Raw genomic sequence first — 17,945 nt, 5'->3', positions numbered from 1 at the left:
CATTTATCGGGCCAGCATGTACAGCCCGGAGCTCTCCCAGCTGACAATAAATCTGTCCTGTCCACGCCGCAGCACAGGGATGCTGCTGCTGACCCCAGAGATGCCCCTGCTGCTCCCCAGCAGGGTCACGGGCACCCAGTTGGGATGGTGCTACGTGAGCCTCGTCGGGGGAGACTTCAGCACTGGGAGGCAGGAAGGAGCTGCTTCCGAACCAGAGCGACTCCAAGGTTGGATGTGTTTGTCAGCTCTCAAATCAGGGCTTGTTTTGCTTTGTTTTGATTCACCATCACAATAATCACAAATCACTTGATCGTTTTCTTCCTATTTAGGAGAAACTCTCTTTTTCCTTTAGAGGAAATTCTGGCATCAGCAAGGACAAAACATTTCCCAAGTGAAAACAGCAGGAATCCTAAAAAAGAGACCTGCATCTTTGATTGGAGATAGCTACAGGGACTAAACCCTCAGGCACCCAAAATGCTCTTTTTACTACCTGAGTGCAGAACAGTCTGCACCACAGCTGCTAATCCCTGGAACAGAGCACCCATCAGAAATGCCCAATGCTCAAGCTCATAGGGATTTTTCTAATGAAAAAATGAAAGTTACAGGAATCCAAATACACTAAGGAATTTCCCTGCCTTCAGACTACTTCCGTGCCAGGACAAACTGAGGAGCTACGTTTCCAGAGATGGATACAAAGAAAGCAGAAGCAGGAATTAGAGATCCAAGGAACCTTCTCCAGCTGGTTTTGAAGGACCAAGTGGGACAACAAGACTTGCGGGCTACCCAGAGCAGCAGTGGGGACACAGGGTGCCGCATGAGCTTGTGAAAGTGGATTCGGCAGGGAGAGGCTCCAGAGAGCGAGTTCCTCTGCACATTCACATTAGTTTACCTTCAGATTTAGTTGAAGTATCTCTCCTGAAAACTGTCCAGGGGTGGCAAAGGTGCAGGAAACCCCAGCCCAGTCCCTGCCTGCTTGCCTGTAACCCACTTGCAGGCAGCACGGTTCTCCGGCCCCCTCCAGTGGCTACAAAACAGGCTCTTGCAATCCCAGTCCCTGCTCTCTGCTGCATACAGGAGTACTTCCCCTTCCCATGGCGAGGTAAATGATTAGGCAGACAGCCATGCTCTTGCACTGGAACATCTTTATTTAGCTATACACAGACCCAGGCCCACCACGGAGATCTCCAGTCTGCTCTTGGATCTAATCTTGCTGCTGTGCACAACCATTCTACCCCAGGCAAAAGCAACTTAGGGATATGGTTTAGTGGGGACTGTTAGTGTTAGGTCAGAGGTTGGAGTCGATGATCTTGAGGTCTCTTCCAACCTAGAAATTTTGTGATCTGTGATCTGTGAACAGACCACCAAATAATGCTTCTTGGAGTGGGACTCACTTGGCTGTCACCTCTGCTCCATCCTGGGCAGGTTGCTACACTGCTTGCTTCACTGGAACAACAACGGCTGAAGAGGTGCTGTACCTCAAAGGCTGGTTTTGGTGTAAAAAGTGCTTTACTTGAATCTGGGGATGGAAAAAAAACACATACACGCACACACCCTATAAATGCTGTTCTGCTGTTTTGCAAAATTCCCAAATGGCAGGAAATTATATTTGCGTACCAGGCCAGCTACCAGTATTTCATACTCTGAAAATCCCCTAATACAACAGAGACAAAAAGGAAGCCCACAAGAAAAAAAAAACTCCTTTGGATTTGCTTTACTTATTCTAGATCTGTTGCGGTTCTTTAACCATTTTCCAAACCTTGTCATCCCATCCCACACCTACTTACAGCAAGGCCACACGATGCACACTTTATATATTATGCAGAACCGTAACAGGCATTCTTCAAATGAGGGGACGTACACTGCAGAGCTGTTTAATTTCCCAACTGTGACTTCACAGTTGTGTTATTGGTGTTATCTGAGCACGCCTCATGGACAGCACATAAAAGGATGCTTTTACAAAAAAGAACGCATTGCTACATAGGAGGAAACGGCAAAGTCTGAATTAAGGCAAAAATAAACGCTGCTTATATAGTGCGAAGATATATAATATGCACACATTATCACTGAGATTCCATACTGGAAGACGAGTGTTTCTTGGGTTTAAAAGGATGAGGACAGTCAGAAGATAAAGGTTGTGGCACTACGGAACTTCATAAATCTGTTTTAAGATTCATTTTTACCTCTCTACAATGCAATTTCCAGATATTCTGTGTACTAAACCATTTCACTTAGGCAGAGCTGGGTTTAGGTAGCCTCAGCAACCACTGTCCACCAGGACCACTCCAACAGTAGTTTCCACAGGTCTGGCTCAATATTCTGTGAGTTGTTCTACTGAGTTGGGCACCCTTCAGTCCCTCAAGCCAAAAGGAAAGACCACTCAGGTTTAAGGCTGGAAGCTTTGCAGGAGGCACAGTGCCTCAGCTGAGATGGGCAATGGATGGGTAGTCCCACAAAAAGCCTCCTGTGACTGGATTCCTCCAAAGCTTTGATTCTGCTGATGTCCAAGAGTTTGTGGAACTTCAAGCTGGTTTGCTACGGGGTTGGGAGAACCCTCCTCTGACCTGTGGACCATGAGCTTGAGATATTCATGGTCAGGGGAACCTTTTGGACGCTACTTTGGTTGGCTTTGAAGAACCGTGTCGTCCTTCAGATTTGAGGTCAAAAGGACTACCCATACGCACAAAGTTCAGCATGCTGCTGGAGCATCATGATCATTATATCTCAAATTATAAATAAAGAATAAAAAACTAACTGAGGGCAGAGTTCCCATCCTAGCATAACTTGTGCTTACCAGTGGGACCTACGAAGGAAGCGTATCGGTACCAAATATTGACTCTGCCGTGGAAAGAGAGCTTTTCTCATTTCAACTCACATGGGAGTCATGGTTCTGGGGGGAGCATGGAGATATGGCTGCAGCTGCTGGCCTGGGTAGGGTGTCAGTGGCTGGCTATCTGCAAGAATGCTGTAGGACAGTGTCCATCAAGCACACAACAGTCAGTGAATCAAAAACCGAAGGCAACAAAAAATTTAACAGGTGATCTGCAGAGGCTTAGCTCTAACTACACGCTGCAGCTACAGCGGGCACCGAGTGATCACGCCTGTAGCAGCTGAATGCCCCGAATCTCCTTGGGCCACTCTCCACCACGCACACTGGCATTTCTCTGCAGCTCACTCCAGATGGAGCCAGATTTCCCCAGAGGGGCATACGCCTTCCACTTCCAGTCTACCTTCTCCCAAAAGGCACTGACGTGTAACTGGTTTGCAAAACTATGTGAACAAGTAAAAACCAGAGGGGGAAAAAGTCAACCCAAAGAAGCTGTTTCCGTGGCATTTTCTCAAGACAACCTCCCTCGTTTTCTGCCTCTATACACTGGAGCTAGAGAGTACGCTCGGTCCGTGCTCCTGCAAAACATTATGGTTCCACCAGCAAGGTGACAAGAGGCTTTACAACCTGTTTGCATCTTTTAGGCATGTTAACACGTCTATAAAGCAAGCACACAACTCTCAGGCAACGCGCTCATGGGCTGCCCTGGCCCCCAGTACAGTGAAAACCTAAACCATCTGCAAGCCTGAAAAGGAAACAATGCAACACTGCTGCCTTCTCACCTTGAAAGCATGCCCACTGCTACATATCCTTGCCATTACATCTCATCTGATGAGGGTTCTGAAAGTATCAGAGCACTGAGTGCAGCCATCACGCTTCAGCCTTTTCTCAACAGTGCCCAGCAATGAAAATTTTGCCACCTTGTCCTAAAATCAACGAGCAGAGCAATGTGAGGGGCCAGCTGGACACTGGCTGCCTTTCCAAGCCTGGCCATGGAATAGAAATAACAGCAAACAGAGATTCCATTTTTTTCCTGTCCTTCCTCCTTCTCTGAAAGCATCTTGGAAAGGCACGTGTTCTGCAGCAGATAATAAAAATATACAAAAAAAGTCCACTGCTGCTTATCGAACTCCACCATAAACATATCCCAGGGGGAGGGCCAGAAACTGAGCTGTGAGCTTGCATTCACCGATGCCTCTGGAAAAAAAAGTACCTCATAAACCAGCGCCAAGCCCTATTCACCTTTCCCTTCCCTGCTTGAAATTTCTTCAGGTATTTGAAAGCAGATACACCCAACTAGAAGATATGCAACTCACCCCCTCCTCCCTCAGCAGCTGGTCTGAAGCGTGAAGCAATTCCACGAGCATCTAAAAGCGGAGCACTCATCCAGGGTAAGACGCTGCTGGTGGAAGCTCTACGGAGGACAACTTTCTAAGTGTCCCTTCGTGGACCTGCAAGGGAGAGGCCGGCACAGGTGGGAAGGGAGCGTGGGCACTGCGGGGCTCCGTGCTCAGTCTGTGGGGTGGCCGTGAGGATCCAACCCCACAGAGCCAGGATAACCAGATCTACCCAAAGACATCTGAAACTGCCAAAATGCAAAGCAGCTTAAACAAACCCAGCTCCCCGTTACCACAGAGGGTCAAGGAGAAGAGTGGCTAGAGAAGGATTTCATTCCCAGGAGGGCCTGTCCTGCTGTCACTGTCACCCCATGCTTAACCCAGTTCTCAGCAACAGTTCCCCAATACCATACCATAAATAAATCCCCAACATCTAAATTACTTCTAAAAAATACCCTTGGCAACTCCATGGGCATGGAAAGAACATTTGGCAGAGAAACACGGTCCAAAAAAGCAGTTTGTAACGTGAGGACTAGAAAAACTTGGATCAGAAACGTTGAAGCAAGTACCACTCGCTGCCTGGGCTTTCACCCAGGAGGGACCATCTCACCTCTGCCCTTCTGAAAGCTGCTGTTTTGACAATGTTTCCTGTACAATGACTATGTCTCACCTCTAAGGAGCTGGCTGACCCCAAGACGCCCAGAAGTGAGCTTGTGACACGAGGGAAAACAGCAGCGTAGGGGCACCAGGAATCAAAGGAGCCTGGGCAAAGCTCTGCCAGATGCAACACTGCATTGGGAAGCTCACTGCCTACTAATTCCCTGATAAAAGATTTAAAAAAAGTCCTTTATTCTCCCTTCCCTGCAGTGCTGACAGAGTCAGGATGCAAACAAAAAGGCCCATTAGGTGGACTTGGGAGGGTGCTGCCTGGTCATGCTGCCACTGGGATCTGGAGTAAAAGGCAGGGAGGAATTTCTATTTCTGTGTGCTCTGCATTGCCTCCTACTTCACCAGCCCGTAACATCATCACCACTGCAATATTGCAAGCAGGAAGTCTAGAGGGAATTTTGGGTGTCTTTTTCTTCATAACCACACAGATACACTCACAGGCATTGCACCAACCGCTAGCAGCACAACAGTTTAATTCAGCAACCCCTCCACTGTTGCTCCTGGTCACTCCCAGATATGCAAACCCACTTACAGTGACCAGGAGGTGAGTTTGGCCATTACATTTCCAAAAAGTACCCCAGAAATCTTTCAGGTTCACATTCTGGCTTCACCTGAGCATCCCAGTCCTCGTCCCTGCACCACGGGGATCCCATCACCCCAGCACGGGCCGCGTGGCTCTCAGTTTCCGTGGGTGAAAAATAACGTTTCCTCTTCTCTCCACGTCTTCTCTTTCATGCTACAGCAGCGCTCCTGAGACCTGGCCCAGCCCTAGGCCGTGGGGAGGAGGACTGGCCAACCCTTCCCTCGTCCATCACAGCGCTGGAGGGAGAGCCAAGATGCCACAGCAGAGCTGGTGGTCTGCCGAGAGGGCTCGGAGGGGATGGGGTTACACGTCCTGCTACTCTCCCACCGGTTACGAGGGGGCCTCTACAGGAGGAAAGCCAAGTCAGCAGCTACCTTGCAGCACGCAGAGGCACGGGTAACAATTCTCCAAGTAACGCGCAGCCACCAGACAGGAAACTTGATGCATTTCACACCAGAGGAGGCAAGAAGAAAATACACCCACTTTTACAGCAGCAACCACAAAGTCCATAGGTAAGAGAGAGGCCAGGTACTGACAGCAGGAAGAGAACGGTGCTGCTGTAAACCAGCACTGGCACCGAGGCAAGGAGAGACTCCCTCGCACGCTACAGGAAGATGAAAGGCTCGAGTACAGACACATTTGCCACGCAGAAGTGCCTCTGAGACCCAGGGTGTGTGTAACACAGAGCAATAACAGAGGTAGAGTCCTAACAGACAGACATATGCTAACAGCTGCAGGATATACTGCGTTTGCTCATGTACCAGCCACACACACACTTACTGGCCTCGCTGCCCAACCAGCCGCAAACAACAGGTCACCAGCTAAACAACTGGTGGCTTGACTACAGACACACAAAATCACCACACCCCGAATTTGAAGGGGAAAATCGCAGGGAATTGTGTGCACTCCATGAGCAAACCGGTATTTCTCTGCGAGGGTAGGGCTAAGGTTGGCACCCAGCTTTATCAGCTCACTCGTTTCGCAAACCAAACCGTCCCAGAAAGCAGCCAGTTGCCCTTTAACTGTGTTCGTGAAGTAAAAATTGTTTAATGGGGTCTGGGACGGGAAGGATATGGATCAGATCCAGACGAGATTTGCCCAGTATTCTCCGTACAGCTATGCGGCAGAGGGACAACAGGCTCCGGGCACGGCCTGCAAGAAAGAAAGCAGAAGAACTGGTGAGGGACAGGGAGAGGAAGACGGAAAGACAACATCATGCACATCGTGCTGAGCCCCAGCTGGCAACAGGGGAGCCACTGACCCCTTCCAAACGCTGAGGCCACGTCCTGCACAGCATCCTGAGGGCGGTGCAGGAGAGCTGAGCCTGCTCCGTACTCACACCTCCTCTCAGCAAAAGTCCAGGCAGGTTTAAAACCCAGGCATGTGCAACGCTGAATAACTTTGGGTTTGGGGTCTGGGGGTTGTATCCCACATCCTGGATCCCTTCCCAGTCTCTCTGGACTGGAGTTCAGGAGTGAAACCCCACTTCCGACCCTGGTGCAAAGCCCTGGCCTTCACCAGCTGAGCATGGTGGTTTTACGAGGTGCTGCCATTGCTGGAAGCAGGGTACGTGCTGAAGCGATGCTGCTTTTGTTATAAAAAGAAATAAACAGCAGGTAAATTTAGGCATGTTTGGGCTTGAGGCTCTGGCTTTCTTCTCTAACTCATTTGCTTCCCAGAGGACATTAAATTCTAAAAAAAAACACCTTTCTCCATCATTTTGCACCACCATCTAAGCTCCCTCCTTCCATCTGCTACCACTGTTGCATCTTTACTTCCCAAGCAGCCTGCCCAGACACAGCTACCCCTTGAGCACAGGGTCACTCAACAATTGTGAGGACACATCTGCACGGTGCTGGAGACCTGGGGCTGACTGGAGATGCCATAACCTGGCTGTGGCCCTGCCCTGACACCACCCTGCTGCTTAAACCTTGCCTCGGGCAGCTGAGGACACCACCAGGCAATGGAAAAGAGCTGGGAGAAAGATAAAAAAAAAAAAAGGTAAAATTGTGAAATTGTGTGGTCAGAGGTTGGGCTAAAGAGCCTGGGTTCACTTACCACGTGCTTCTTTGAAGACCTGCAGAGCCTCAGGGTTCACTTTGACCCTTCCCGTGGAGTCGAACTCCAAGGCCTCCACTTTGACCAGGTTGAGGTTGGCTCCAAAGTCAATCAGGAGGTGGATGAACGCCGCGTCGCAGCCGTGCCGCAGGACGGCGTCCATCACGCACACGGGGGAGCCCCGGGAGAAGCCCTGGATGTTGATGGGGCCGCAGCAATTGAAGTCGGGGTTGGCCCCGGCCTGGAGGAGCAGCCTGAAGCACTGCAGGTTGTGGTAGGCGGCGCTGATGTAGAGCGGGCACACCACCAGCGTGGTGAGGGGCCGCAAGGAGAGGCTGGAAACGCGAGAAGCCAGGTGGTGGTTCACGTCCACGTCTGCGCCGTACCTGGATGAGAGAGAGAAACCCTTTGGACAACACCACCACAGGGCCTGGCAGGTGTCCTGTCGTTCACTGACACACCAAACGAGACAAAAATCAAATTAAGGCCATGGTGTTTCTGAATAAATTTGTCTGCAGGCAGGTTTAGTGCAGCTTCACTCACTTATCTTCAAATTTGAGGGAAGCTTTTCATCACACCTCCCTCCCAGGGACAGGCAGGGAGAGGTTGGAGCAGGGATGCTGGATCCAGCGTGGTCTGATCTTCAAGAAGCAAAGCTGTTCCCCCGCCAGCACCAGCACAGGCTCAGGGCAGAGGAGGAGCAGCTGAGGGACACCTTCCCTTGCCCTCCCGAAGGACGTGCCAAGCTCAGCCCCGAGCCAGCAGCACGTCATGCTGGATGCTGAGGGGCTGGCTGGGAAGCAGGGGATGCTTCCAAATGACTCAGTGGAAGAGATGCAGTGAAAATAACTTCCCCACCAGGGTAACGCAGGCCAGAAAGCTATACAAGCGATTGATCTGACTGTCACAAACAGCAGGGAAAAATGGAAACAGCAACCAGTGCTCAACAGTGAAACGCGTACAACAAAATCCCGCTCCCGAAGGAACCTGGATGGCTGAAACCCCATTAGAAATCCCAACAAGGGGAAAGAGAGATTCAGCCAGTGTTAATCTCAGCCGAAGGGACGCACCTGCCAATTCTGAGCGTGTAGGAAACTGGAAAAATAGAAACTAATTGCGTCAGACCTCCCGCTCTCCCCATCCATCCTGTGCCACTCAACTCACAGGTTGTATTTCACACCAGATTAAACTTTTACATTGAACATAAGTTTTAAATTTTAATATTTTACACCAGATTAAACCAAGGGAGCAAACTAAATCCCTGCTTGATGGAAATCAGCAGCACCATGAAACAGGAGCAGCAGCCAGGGCCTACCTCTTATCAGGAAGTACAGGAGGCACTACGTTTGACAGAGCAGCAAACAAGGCTTACTGCCCTTGGTTCTTTTTATTTTCAGTTTTTGTTGGTTTTTTTTTTTTGTTTTAGGAGGAAGTGGAGAATACAGCCAAGAAAATGGGAGCAAGAAGGCCAAGTGCTGCTCTCTAGAAAAGCATGGAATTTGAAAAATGGTAACGCTGCACAAAAGAAGAGAGAGCAGAAGTAAGCCTTGTTCCCCCCAGGGTGGGAAACACCCAAGCAGTGGGGACACCATAGCTCCATCTGCTTCACATGCAGCTTGGGCTGGAGCAAGGAGGAAGACAAGACGATCCCCTAAGGAGTAGCTGGTTTTCATTGCAGCTTTACGGATCAAGTCGTGTCCCTTCCCCACACAGGAACAAAACATTCCTTCGCCCGCCAGCCCCTCTCCCAAAATTGCAAGCCACATATTCAGAGAACTGGAATTTTCTGTCTTCGTAGATATCACATCATATTCCTTCCTGCAGTTAATACAACAAATATGGAAACCACCTGGGGATGAATTCTTCCTCACTGCAAGCACGACTCTTTCTGAACCCAGTAGGGGTTGGTCCCTCTCCGGGATACACCTAACCAAGGGCTTCAAGTCAGAGGACAGGAACAGACTCATTTAAATTAAGCACACGTAGAACAAGGAGTGAGGAAACTTGTCTAAGAGCTGCAAATGGCATACAGCGTATTTTTACCCCTATGCACAGGATTTCTCAAGCAAGAACATCTAGGCTAAGATCTCCAGAGACCTGTGGGGTGGAGAAAGGCAAGGGAAGGCTGGGGCGAGGCTGCAGTGACACAGGTGAGTGCAGGTTGGTCCTCGACCAGCTACAGGACCAAGCTTTGGTTCCCAGGCCACGCAGCTGGCCTGGCACTTGCCACACGCTCAGGGGGCATTTTCCACCTTCTGGAGACTTTCGCAGCACTTTGCTGCATTTGCATCACTCCATATTCATGGAGTAAATGAGAAAAGGTGTCTGCTCTCCACAGGCAATCCCTGTACATAAAGACACCTCTTAAAATCGGGCTACACAAGCGTTTGAACAGAATCAGCTGTGCTGCCAGGGAACTTTCACAGGAGGGTCATGGGGCCACTGCCTCTTACAGCCACGGGTCTCACCGGGCAGCAGGTAGCCCCTCACTCCAGTCCTCTGCTTTTCTGTTAATTATCATTGACAAAATTATCTGTAGAAACCCCTACTTCCAAGCAAAGCACGCAATGCTGCTTTTGTTAGTACCTGTCTGAGGCACTGGCATGATTTGTCAGATTTTTTCACTGCTTTTAGTGTGGCAAGAGCATCCTCTCATCCTCAGTACACTGGGTCAGCCCTCGGTTGTGCTGCAGTCCAACACCATCACAGCATGATCGCATAACAAGCTGTTGGGAAAGAAATCTACACCCTGGAAATAAAACCGTAAATATTTCTGCCAGTTGTCTTACAAAATGGATCACCATTCCCTACCCCGCGTGTATTTACTATTAATGGGTACAGTTTCACCTATTGCTTGCTTAGCTGTTTCAGCAATTGTGGTAGGGCTCAGGAGTCCCCATTGTGCTGCCATATGATTATAAAAAATGAACCAGGTGATGTTTAGACACCTGCAGCAAGCCTGACTGGGCTGGGCTTTCTTTTCAGAACACTGAGGCTCTCTCGAGCAGAATATTCCGAGATATTTCCTTGTATCTCAGCATAAGTGTCTTCCTCTCCACATTCCCCCTGCCAAGTCCTTTAGATCAACATTTTGAAAATCTCTGAGTGAGCTTTGTAACATAAGACTGCATTTTAAAGTAAGCAACTCTGAGCAGATCTGTGAAATCCGTACTCCAAGATATTTGAAATGTTGGGCAATCTGACAATTTGGTATTAGCTTAGCAGCCTTGGGAGAGACATCGTCTAATAAAAAGATATTGGACAAACTCCAGTTAATTTTTAATCCTGAAAGTTTTCCAAAATCTTGCTTTTAATATTGCTGGCAAGGTATCCCGAGGAGTAGACACATAAATCAATGCATCAGCTCTCCATGTGCTGAAATACCATTTGCTACATTTCACCCTGCCTTAGTGGATATCAGGGGAGATTCTCGGGAATGCAGCTCGTATGCTGAACCCTGTACCAACAGGCATAGGGCGAGAGGGGCGTCATTCTCTCAGCTTGCACAAAAAGGAGCAAGGAAGGGGCTGGTCTCCTCTTCTTTCTGCTTGCCAGCATCCTTAGAGCTGCACTTGTGTTAAAATTCGTTTCCCCACCAGCAAAAATCCTTTCCATCGTTATTTTCTAGCAGCTATGGCCATTGAAGGGGTTCCTTGGAGAGTGTTTCTCTGTGAATCCAAATAAACCTTCTACTTTTTCTAAACTTTTACTACTCCTTTCTACAACCTGTAGTTCCCCCCTATAATCCACTCTTATTTGGCATCAAAGGCTCGTATAGTTGCTCAGCAAGATCCCTGATACAAAAAAGCTTCCAATTTAGAAGAAAGGAAGCATCACAGCACACCACAGAGGAAGAAACTCAAGTTCACACAGCCTCCTGCTCAGCCCTGAGCCCACTTGCTGCTGGTGCACAGAGTGTCCTAGTGATGGGGTGAGTGTCTGGCAGCCAACAGCAGACTGTGCTGGTAACAAGCACCTCTCCTCTCCTCCTAGGACAGAAAACAGTCACAGCAGCAGGACTAAGCAAAGGAAGGATGTGTTTCTGAACAATTTTTGGTTGGGTGGGTGATCTGTCTCACTCGTAAATTCAGCCAGCTGGGACTGAGCAACAGGGCATGGAGCTGGCCATGGGGGAGTAGCAGCAAGCAGACAGTCAAGATGAAGGCCAGGGGGAAGATGCTCTGCAAGATTTGGCTCTGAGACGCTCACTGGGAACTTCTGCATTCTCCCTCCCGCCCACCAGTGGCCCCTCTATGCCAGCTCTGCCAGGCCTATGGAGACACCAGGCACACAAAGAGGGAACGGGTGCTCCAAAGATCCCAAGGGGAGGAGGAAAGGGAGGTCAGAACCATTCCTCTCCTCACTGGGACCATCCCCAGCCTGCACCCACTTCTCACCTGATCAGCTCCCGCAGGATGTCTGCCCGGCCCACGCGCGCCGCGTGGTAAACGGGTGTGCTGCGGTGGTGCCGGCTGCCATTGGGGTCAGCCCCAGCTTCCAGGAGGATCTTGGCACACTCGAGGTGCCCGTTGACCACGGCCACGTAGAGGGCGGTCTGCCCCTTGACGTCCACCAGGTCGATCTCAGCCCCTTTGCGCAGGAGGAAGTCGACACAGGGGCCGTGGCCGGCGGTGGCGGCGATGCGCAGCGGGGTGCAGGGCAGCCAGCCGCAGCACCACACCGACTTCTCGTTGATCCGGCTGGTGTGGGAAGGAGAAGCAGAGGGTTAGAGAAAGCCCCCCGGTCACCAAAATGCTCCTAAAAAACCCTGACTCCCTTCTCACTTCGTAAAGGGAGTTGTCCCAGATCAGAAGTGAACGAGCAGGGGACTACAAAGGTTTAATTCTGCTCCCAAAGTGGCAGAAGGTTGTCAAAGCAGCAGGGAAACAGAAAGAGGACACAGCAGGAGCAGAGAAATGCCTGAACACGCAGGCATCTGTATCCCTCTGCTGGTACATCCACGTGCTCAGCCTGGCACCATGGGATGACATAAATGCAAATCCAGGGGAGCTCAGCACAGCGCAAGCACAGCCCTGCTAGGAAGGAGCTAGCTCGGAGGGGCAGCCGTGATAAACAGAACAGCATGAATAGACCATTAGCATCCTTGTTAGGCAGCCACACTGGCAGAAAAGCTTTTTCCAATTTATACAAGACATGGCTGTGGCTGGAGGCTGCTAGGATCCCCTCTGAAATCACCTGTACTACTTGTCATACTCGCCCGATTCAGGTTAGCTCCACAAATCCCATAAATATCCAGACTCAGTCCCCATTTCTCTGCAAGTCTCTGTGCAACACAGAAGCACCCTGCAGAGAGGAAGGGATTTCTTTAAGGCCAGCACAGGCAGGCAAAAGTGCCCTTTAGCCAGCACAGCAGTGGATTTGCTCTTCTAGCTCACTCCACGCCAGCCCACGTAATTGGTACAGGGCAAAGCAGTTTTTATACGCTGCAGTTAAGGCAATTTGCTAGGAGAGCAATGCCACGATGTTTTTGTTCAATCATGTTTCAGGAAGAGGAGTGATATAAACCTTGCATCAGGCCCTCAGCTGCGAAGCCTTTTGATAAAAAAGCTCCCTTTAATCCTTGCAGGTTTGGGAGTCTCCACCCTGTACCTACTACCAGGTTCAAAGAAGTTACTTCTCTGCTCACTCCACCACCTGTGTGATGGCACTGCAGGTCCTGCCAAACTTTGCTTTTTCCTGCAAGGAAGGATGCCAGGTTCAGCTTGTGACCTGAGAGGGCTGCCTGGCCCTACTCAATAGGGTTACCACATAGCAGGGTATAAAAATAAGGCAAAACCTCAGACCAAGGGACCAAAGAGTCCCAGCACAGCTACCTAGGTGGCAGAAGGCAGGGCTAGCTCATTCTCATTTTTGCTGAAATTAAGTTTTTTTAAGGCTAGTAGACATTTTGCACTCTAAGCAGTTTTCTCCATGGTGCAGGAAAATTAATTAACCATCCCCACGGTCACAGACTTAGCACTGGGCAGATTTTGTAACACAGGGTGTTTCAGGTTTATATTTGATTCTAATCCCTTTTGTGTGTTTTTCCCATTATACGTAGACTTCTATTTTCAAGGTATTGCATTTCCACCGTGATCTGAAAAGAGTTTGTGCGTGGACGCTGCACGCTCACAAACTGGCTTGAGACTGGCCTCCTGGGAGGCCGACAGGGATGATTTCAAGGGTGAGCAGCGCAGCCTCCCCCCAGACACATCTCCTGTAAAAATGGAGCAGGGCACTTCCACCAGCAGGAGAGGTCTGGAAACGAGAAGCAGGCTGTGGGGAAGAGGAGGATGGTGGGGTGAGCACTGGATGTAGATGTCATTAACCAACATTTTCAGAGTGGTGTTAAGTCAGACCTCACACCTGGCTTCCCCTTGGTCCCACGGGGATAACCAAAGCCAGTTACCGTGTGGCAAACCACCAGGGTGGGAGAAACGCCCCTCACCTTTGGAAGCTCTCCTCTTGCAGCAAGCTCTTGAGCGTGGGCAAGTCCCCAACGTAGGCTGCGTCGTGCAGCCGCGTGTCTTCGCAGTGCTCCAGGGGGTGGTCGCAGAACTGCTCCTGCAGCCACTCCTTCAGGTTACGACCTGCGCTGGAGACAGGGCAGCTGGGTTGAGTCCTGCCAAGAGGCAGGTGCTGAAGAAGCTTTGGCAAGGCAACCAGGTGGCCACAGGGCTACCAAGGGGCATGAAGGGGAACAGTTTGCCTTGCTGGGCGAAGCCACCAGCATCCCTGCGGGTGCTGAGAGCAGGGAGGCGAGGGGCTGCCCCACCCCACACACCTGCAGAGGTGACACGAGTGCTGGGAGCCCACCACCAGGCACAACCCAAAACAGCACCAGGCACATCCCCAGCCCCAAAGCCCTCCCCCAGCCTCCCCGCGGGGTCTCCCCTCGCCTCACGGTACCTGCGTGCCCGCCCGAGGCGCCCAAAGAGGCGGCCGGGTCCCCGCCGCCCGGGGCGGCTCCTGGGGGGCTGCCCTCGGCCATCGGCCGCAGCTCGGCCCCGGGGCCCCCGGCTCCCGGCCGCAGCTCGCAGCCTCCTCCTCCTCCTCCTCCTCCTCCTCCCGGCGGGGCCGTCCCTTTTTCGGGCCGGCCTGATTGGGTGCCCGCCGCTGCTTCCTGCCTCGGCGTTAAGGTGGTTTTTGGCCGGCCCGAGGAGATGGCGGCCCCGGGGCTCCCTCACGGCAGCCCGGGGAGGCGGCGGGGCTCGGCTCGGCTGCTGCCAGCTGCCCGCCTCAGGAGCTGAGGTGGCCCCCAGGAGGCGAAATGTCGGAGCCTGGGGCTGCTCCCCACACTGCATCCTCGGTCCGAGCCCCTAGATTTCGGTCTGAAAATGAGAATATCAAAAACACTCAGTTTGTTTGTTGGTGTAGAGACCTCACCAGAGGAAAATGAGGCAGGCTACATGCCCACAACAACCCCACAGCCACCGCCTGCTGCAGAGGTGCAGACCAGGTGTGTGAAACCTGCCTTGCTCCAGCTGTAAATCAGAAGGATTTTGTGTTCTTAGGCGGGATAAGGTTCACCCATAGCTCAGAATCACAAAGCTCTGTATGATCGCGTTACCCTGTTTTTCCCTGCGTTGTAGCTCCCAGGGTCCTGCTCATGTAAACACTTCTGGAACAGGCATGCTGAGCATGGACAGGGCTGGAGGTGAGCAGGAAGGTGAGCCAGTCATGAAAACCAAGACACAGCAAGGAACAGGGGCTGAGCAAAAATCCACTACTTTGCGTAAACCCCACCAGGTATTTTCAAGCACAGCACTCTAAGCTGCACCCGAGAAAGCAGCAGAGAACTTGTGAGGTGCCTGCACTGTGGAAGTGTAAAGTGCAAACAGAAGTGCAGGCGTGGAGAAAGACACACACACGTGCAAAAGGTCTGCAAGGAGAGGGGCTGACATCGAATCCAACCTCCTCCTAGGGCAGCTCTCACAGGCGAGCTGTCGTAGCGGTTCGCTGCCTTGGCATGCTGGCACGGAGCCACCCTCCAAGCGCTCAAAACACACCCGGACTTGTGAGCGCACGTTTGAGTCCCCAGTGCCAAAGGGGAATGGTGGTAATCCATCTAGCTTTCCTGCAGCTCCACTCCTCCTGCTCCGTGGCAGGATATCAGTCCACAGACGCCAGACTCTGGCTGCAAATATGGTTTCCTGTGACTGTTATTATTTGGGCTCAAGCGATCCAGAGGAGAGATGTGCAATCTGCAAGTCAAAACGGTTTGCCTTGCCCAGTAAAAGATCAAAAAGGGAGAGGAAGCAATGGGATTTTCAGAAGCCACCAGCACTGGCTAGCACTGCCACCTTCCCCTGCTGCTGTCCTCTTGCCATTAAACAAGGCAGACCTGGGGCCAAGGAACGTCCCCTGGAATGAATTGGCTGCCGGTCTGGAAATGTGACTCAAGGTCTGTTTGGCCTTCCTTGAGTCAAAGGGACCAGATCTGGAAACCAGACACTGGGGCTAGGTGGAGCTCTGGCCCTCAGTGTTGTCAGCCTGTGCCCCCCCACATTTGTGGAAGACTTTCTAAGATCGAGATGGGATCCAGCAGGGCTTGCCTCAGGGCTGGGCAGTCTCTGGGGTGATGGAGCAGATTAACCACCCTCCAACAGGCTCCTCTGCGAGCAGCACATTCCTCCTGTGGTTTCTAACCTGAATCTACCATTTGATCCCACAGCAGAGGCTCTGTGTGAGCTGCAAAGCATTGTGTTGGATTGCTGGCCAGCAATGAGGTCTCACCCAGAGGAAAAAGGCACATTAGTGCATGGGCTTTCATATACATGGCCTCAGACCAGGAGCTGTAATGCCTGTATGTACAAGGGGATAGTTACTGCAAGGGACAGAAACCTTTGTACTTCAGTGCCTGAAGTAGGAAGAACACGATGCCAGTTTTCAAAGCACTTAGGAACAGGCCACTCCTGCTCAGCACAACTTCTCTTTAAAATAGATTTTGTTTATTCACTGTGTGTCATCTGGAGCTGACTCTGCTCTTCTCCCATGGGTAAAGTGTGGACAGGAAAGAAAGGGGAGCAGCGGAGGCAGCAGTGTTTACTCACAGTATGTTAGTTATCCCTGTGGATAAAGCGCAGCCCCAGAGAGGCACAAAGTGGCTGGTAAACAGTACAGACAAAGTTGGAAAGTGAGTGTCTGGATCACTTGTGATAATATATTCATTCAGCACTTCTTGTAGCAAATGCCTCCTGTTTAACTACTCATCTCTATATCCACATATTTGTATATGTCTTGATGTCCTTACGTGCTGCAGTGAAAAGCAGGAAGATAGTGTATACCATATCCCATTAGACTTTCTAGTAGTCTACCGAGCTTTTTTTTTCCTCTTTTTTTTTTTTTTTCCATGAAAAACAAAAACCCAAAACCATTAAAAACAAAAGACCCTAAACCATTAGGTCATCCCAAGCTGACCTAACCGGCTCTCATACAGGAGTGGTAGAACGGGGTGACCGTGGTTGTTGGCTCAGCCTTGGAGATGGCCAGTACTGCTCTTCCAGTCTGCTCCACCAGGAGGTTGGACTAGATAACCTCCTGAGGTTCCTTTCAGCCCGAATTATTCCATAATCCTAATAATTTCTGTGTCTGGAGCAGCGCTGAAGTAAAGCAGTGTAATTAGCCCAGCTCTGTAGTGTGGATAGGCAGCAGCATCTGCTCTGCAAAACCACTTCAGCTGACAGGCGGTTTCATCTCATTTACATGTGAAAAAGTTCTTGGGCTTAGACAGTGGATTTACACAGAAATCCAAAAGAAGAGTCCCCACACGTATGCTGTGAGGGACGTCCCCGTGACAGGGGTACCCAAGATGCTGCCCAGCTCCAGGGCTCATGCTGGAGGATGAACTAAGCCGTGCTCCCAAGGTCCATGGGCTGTTTCCAAAAACTGCAAGAGGCGGTTGCTGTTTGTTTGAGTTTGAGGAGCTACTGCGTAGCTCCTCCACTGCACGGGGTTGCAGAGCTCCTCTGGATTCAGGCAGCCAGGGCAGGTGAGCTGACTTGCCCCCCTCTTCGCTCCATGGCAGGCAGTCCATTACCTGTGGGTGGCCTTTCACATTGCTGCACTGATCCCACCCCACTTGAAACCAGATCCACCCAGCAGTCGGGGCCTGTTATTCTCTCAAGGAGAGCTTCCAGCATCTAAAAATACCCAGTAACCCAACACAGCCAACATACACTGACTCACTCATTAGACAAGACCTTTTCTCCAGCTCCTAACATTGATGTAACAAAAAAAGGAAAAAAATATATATATTATTTATGTGTATATGTGAAGCAAGCTCCTTCTATTCTCTGGAGGAGCCCTCAGCCATGGGCAACCACCGTGCCACGTTCACTAATGTTTGCTTGTTCACCTGTTCTGCTCCTGAAAACACTCAGCTCAGATCAGACAGGCATCCTCTTGTCTGTGGGGCACAGCTGGAGTCCCGGAGAGGAGAGGAGAGGAGAAAAAGAAAAAGAAAAAGAAAAAG

General features: G+C 50.8%; 1 protein-coding gene across 1 annotated transcript; it reads right to left on the bottom strand.

Annotated features, from left to right (window-relative positions):
• Positions 1–5,273: 5,273 nt before the first annotated feature.
• ASB1 (ankyrin repeat and SOCS box containing 1) lies at positions 5,274–14,512 on the bottom strand. Its single transcript, XM_032190221.1, has 5 exons — positions 14,381–14,512; positions 13,920–14,061; positions 11,869–12,171; positions 7,472–7,857; positions 5,274–6,565 (listed from the first exon to the last, which is right to left on the bottom strand). Exons 1-5 carry the CDS (start codon positions 14,460–14,462, stop codon positions 6,432–6,434), a joined length of 1,047 nt encoding a protein of 348 aa, XP_032046112.1. The 5' UTR covers positions 14,463–14,512; the 3' UTR covers positions 5,274–6,431.
• Positions 14,513–17,945: the final 3,433 nt, after the last annotated feature.

The sequence above is a fragment of the Aythya fuligula genome, chromosome 6 (genome assembly GCF_009819795.1).
Source record: "Aythya fuligula isolate bAytFul2 chromosome 6, bAytFul2.pri, whole genome shotgun sequence".
NCBI lineage: Eukaryota > Metazoa > Chordata > Aves > Anseriformes > Anatidae > Aythya > Aythya fuligula.
Note: the sequence above shows the minus strand (reverse complement) of the source record. Positions and strands in the feature narration are given on the sequence as shown.